At 32.4% G+C, this 5,000-nt stretch overlaps 1 protein-coding gene across 3 annotated transcripts in view; it reads right to left on the bottom strand.

Moving 5' to 3' along the window:
* The window catches only part of LOC144960147 (angiotensin-converting enzyme-like), a 56,469-nt gene that overhangs the window by 16,476 nt on the left and 34,993 nt on the right, over positions 1–5,000 (bottom strand). For all 3 annotated transcript variants that reach the window (XM_078893134.1, XM_078893136.1, XM_078893135.1), the window contains exons 6-9: positions 4,827–4,888; positions 3,559–3,688; positions 2,192–2,286; positions 918–1,090 (exon numbers count right to left, since the gene is read on the bottom strand). In XM_078893134.1, the coding sequence (XP_078749260.1) occupies positions 918–1,090; positions 2,192–2,286; positions 3,559–3,688; positions 4,827–4,888 (460 nt within the window). The remainder of the gene's footprint in view (positions 1–917; positions 1,091–2,191; positions 2,287–3,558; positions 3,689–4,826; positions 4,889–5,000) is intronic.

Here is a 5,000-nt window from a genome sequence, read left to right on the forward strand (position 1 = left end):
AAAGAATAGTATAATATTATTATCTATGAAAATATATGACTTATTTTTTGTAAAATGTGTTTATAATGTATTATAATGTAATAGAATCACAAGAATAAGTCGATTTTGTAAACCTTTATATTTATTTTGGGTCAGCAATGAAAGATGTAACAAAATGACAACAAGTGTTTAAAGACAGAATTCTGGGTTTAGAAGTCATGTTGCGAGGTCGTCGTGTGAGGAAATATACAATGCAACTTGCCTGGGAATTATTTAAATCTTTTAACAATGAATGGGATACGTTATCAATTATTCTGATAGAATTATTCAAAGGCAACATTTGGCGTGAAAGGAGTCAAAGCAGTCAATCAATAGAATTGATGACTTCAGAAGCCATACTAATAATTTTACTAATGTTCCCCTCCTCGATTGCAGAGATGTTGCATCCAGAGACAGATAGTTTAAATGAAATAACACTTTCAACGACATAGCTGTAAAACAAAGTGCAGAGTGCTCTAGCAATTTTGAAATGTTATTATTATTATTATTATTATTATTATTATTATTATTATTATTATTATTATTATTATTATTATTATTATTATTTTATTGTTATTATTATTATTATTATTATTATTATTATTATTATTATTATTATTATTATTATTATTATTATTGTTATTATTATTATTATTATTATTATATATTATTATTATTATTATTATTATTATTATTATTATTATTATTATTATTAATTTGCCATTTCTAGGTTATAAATGGATGAATGTAATTGATGTGTGACTAGGGTCATCGTCCATCATTAGTATAACATAAATCCAATTCATGAACCGTCATTTCCCATGACTATGAGAGTGCTCTCTATAAATGTCTGATCCCATGAATGAGGTACAGTGACGGATGCATTTTAGAAATACTACCTGAAGTCATTCCCATTGAAGAGATTGAATGTCTGTGGTTGACAGGACACATTCCGACCGTCTTTTGGTTTCTCCAGCATAGAATTGGCCCAAAATTCGTTTGGCAACTTAGGCAGTCCAAGGGATACGAAGAAATCTTCTGCAGTTTTAAATATCTTGGTGCTATCATAATTCTGGAAATATATGTGACCAAAGATTAATAATTTGTAAGCAACTGAAAGCAGAAGAATGAACTTGGTTTATTGGTCGTTTATGAGAGAATTAGCCAAAGCTAGAGGTGCCTAAATGATCCAGTATAATGGAGAGAAATATAAAGTGAGTAGATATGACTCATTATATACGGGAACAACACAAAACAAACAACGTTTCGGCACCTTGGCCTTCGTCAGGAGACTAAAAACACAGATATGTAAATTTACAAAATATACATTTCGTCAAATGTGGAAACAATGTAAATGTAAGGACAGGGCGTCGTTATATAGATATATATATATATATATATATATATATATATATATATATATATATATATATATATATATGTAATAGTGTCGCTGTAACGTATGTATTGATGGGACAGTCGGTAAGTGGTCTATCGTGAAATGAGTGATGATCCATGAGTAGCGGGGTAGAGTCACGCTCAGTGCAGAAATTTGTGGATACGTTTCTGAACATCTCCATTGTCATGTCTTTTTCTAAGAATGAGTTTATGTATTAAGTTTATCTTTTTTTTCGGAGTGTGGTATGAATACTAAAAAAAGACACTCCACCCACTTCCCTCAAGTAATGGGGCATGTTATTGCTAGAATAATTCGCAAGGGAAATAATTGTTCGACAGTCAAACAAATTAATTAAACTGTTATATTATTCACAAGCATTTCGTTTTAAAAGTTTAATAAATCATGATAAAAAATATTTGAAATAGTTTTTTTTTTAAATCTAAATGGATGACAGAACATATTTTTTAGATTGTAGAATTTATAGTATATTAATCATTCCATAATTCCACTTTTCAATTTTGAATTATTAGTAGCTGGTGTCGAGGTTAGAATAAAATATGATGAAAATATCAACAAAATTACCAAAACTCACAGTCACAACCTCAAGATGAATAAAGATGTTTAAAAACTCCCAGAACAGGCACGTTTCTACATTTATGTCTATGTTATCTGAGCATTTAATATTCACATTACGAAATAGCCTGTCGATAACATAACTTAAAGTCGCATTTCTTAACAAGGTAATGAGAAAGTAGGTAACAATTTAATTCTCACCTGCTTCTTCAATTCCTCGTCGACATTCACCTTGTCGGCGTTGGGAAAGGGGACGCCATCTTGTCCCAAGACAAACTGTTGTGCCCAGACATCGCCTATGACGTCATGGATTTAGAAATGGTGGTTTGTGGAATCAATTAAATAGCAGAGTGTTAATGGTTGGCTCTGATTGTTGTTTTTATTTTATGTGTATCATTAAAAGCTGTGATGATGTGTGTTTTGCTGGTGTTGACAATATTAGACAGACAGGTAGATAGAAAGATAGAGTGATAGTTAAATGGATTGATATATAGATAGATTGATAAAAAATTATATATATATATATATATATAGACAGATAGATAGATAAATAGATAGGTAGGAAGATAGATAGACAGACAGACAGATAGATAGATAGATAGATAGATAGATAGATAGATAGATAGACAGATATATAGTTAGATATATCGATAGATAGATAGATAGATAGATAGATAGATAGACAGACAGACAGACAGACAGATAGATAGATAGATAGATAGATAGATAGATAAATAGATAGATAGATAGATAGATAGATAGATTGATTGATTGATTGCTGATTGATTGATAGTGAAGAGTGAGAAGAAAACATTGAATATGAATTTTATATATAACCAAAATAATCGAAAGAAGAAGAAGAAGAAAAAGAAGAAGAAGAAGAAGAAGAAGAAGAAGAAGAAGAAGAAGAAGAAGAAGAAGAAGAAGAAGAAGAAGAAGAAGAAGAAGAAGAAGAAGAAGAGAAGAAGAAGAAGAAGAAGAAGAAGAAGAAGAAGAAGAAGAAGAAGAAGAAGAAGAAGAAGAAGAAGAAAGAAGAAGAAGAAGAAGAAGAAGAAGAAGAAGAAGAAGAAGAAGAAGAAGAAGAAGAAGAAGAAGAGAAGAAGAAGAAGAAGAAGAAGAAGAAGAAGAAGAAGAAGAAGAAGAAGAAGAAGAAGAAGAAGAAGAAGAAGAGAAGAAGAAGAAGAAGAAGAAGAAGAAGAAGAAGAAGAAGAAGAAGAAGAAGAAGAAGAAGAAGAAGAAGAAGAAGAAGAAGAAGAAGAAGAAGAAGAAAGAAGAAGAAGAAGAAGAAGAAGAAGAAGAAGAAGAAGAAGAAGAAGAAGAAAGAAGAAGAAGAAGAAGAAGAAGAAGAAGAAGAAGAAGAAGAAGAAGAAGAGAAGAAGAAGAAGAAGAAGAAGAAGAAGAAAAGAAGAAGAAGAAGAAGAGAAGAAGAAGAAGAAGAAGAAGAAGAAGAAGAAGAAGAAGAAGAAGAAGAAGAAGAAGAAGAAGAAGAAGAAGAAGAAGAAGAAGAAGAAGAAGAAGAAGAGTAAATATGCTCGCATTGCATTCAAAATACTTGTCAAATTACTCACCAAGTAAATGTGCCGGAATATGTCCAGAGGTTGGAAATTTCTTCGCACCGTAAATTGCTTTGAGCTTCCTTCTCACAAAGGCATGGAGGTGCTTGTATAAGGGGCTGATCTGCTTGTACAAACGTTCAAGCTGCTCAGATAATAATGTATAAAAGAAGACAGATATTTTCCTTGAACGAGCTAGCGTTATTATCAAATGTATCTCTTTATTGTTCTCTATTGCATGAGCTGTGAACCAAAAATCACAAAATCACAATAGATGTGACCCATCGTCTCAAAACCGTATTATGTCGGAACGAACCAGATGCTTAAAAGCCGAATTAAATGTTAAACTGATCAACAATATAAAGTGTTGGCATTAGCACGCTAAAATATGGTACCCATTCTCCTCAATAAAACATAAAAAAACTCAACACAAGTCTGATATTTCTGGTGATAATTTCAATTTTCAACATCTTAACCAACCCGAATTAATACCGTTTTGAGGCGAAGGATCCCAAATAGTTATAGGCAAAGAAAAATAAAGAATTAATGATTAATAAGCATGAACTTAATATCGTGTATTTCGGAATAAGGTCACGACAGGCTTACTCGCTCCTCACAATCCAGCACCGTGGAAATAGAATGAAAATATCCAAAACAAAATTCTCAGAGCATGCTTTTTACTTTGCGGGGGACCATTATTCTGGAATTCTCTCTCGGTCCTTGCTCCAAGTACTCATACCATTGAGTGCTACACGTTTAGACTGAAGACATAATATTTGAGATTAACTTTTCCTTAATATTTCAAAATCACTCTCCTCACATTCCTTTGGTGGCAGCATGACTCAATAAATCATCCACTGTTGTAACATTCATTTTCTTAATACTGCAACATTAATCTTCTTGAAACTACATCACTAAATTTTCTTTAAATTGTCACCTCACCTTTATGTTTTAAAGCGCAATATCCACAAAATGTGCTCAAAGAGCTTTACAAGGGGTCCTTGGTCAACTGCAACATTTAACATGTAGGACCGGGCAAGATGCCTGTTAGGCGATATTACAATTTTTCTGATAAAGACAACGATGTTAACGGTCAGGTACTCATTTTACACCTGAGTACGGTGAGAGAATGTGAGTAAAAAGCCTTTTCCAAGGACTCAACGATGCGTCGAGCGCGAGGTTCGAACCCAGGACCTTCAATCCGAAAGCGAATGTCGTACCACTGGACCTCATAGCAGCACAAAAACCAAAAGAAGAATAACCACAAGTAAACATCCATTTACCTCTTCTTCAAAATTATCCAGTTCATAAACAGATCTCCAATAGGCTCCAGTATCAGGGAACCCTGAGAATAAAAATTGTGATGAAGATGGTGATGATGATGATGATGATGGTGATGATAATGATGATGATGATGATGATGATGATGATGATGATGATGATGATGATGATGATGA

This window comes from Berghia stephanieae, chromosome 14 (assembly GCF_034508935.2).
Source record: "Berghia stephanieae isolate SIO BIC M18660-M18661 chromosome 14, UCSD_Bste_1.3, whole genome shotgun sequence".
Classification (NCBI taxonomy): domain Eukaryota; kingdom Metazoa; phylum Mollusca; class Gastropoda; order Nudibranchia; family Aeolidiidae; genus Berghia; species Berghia stephanieae.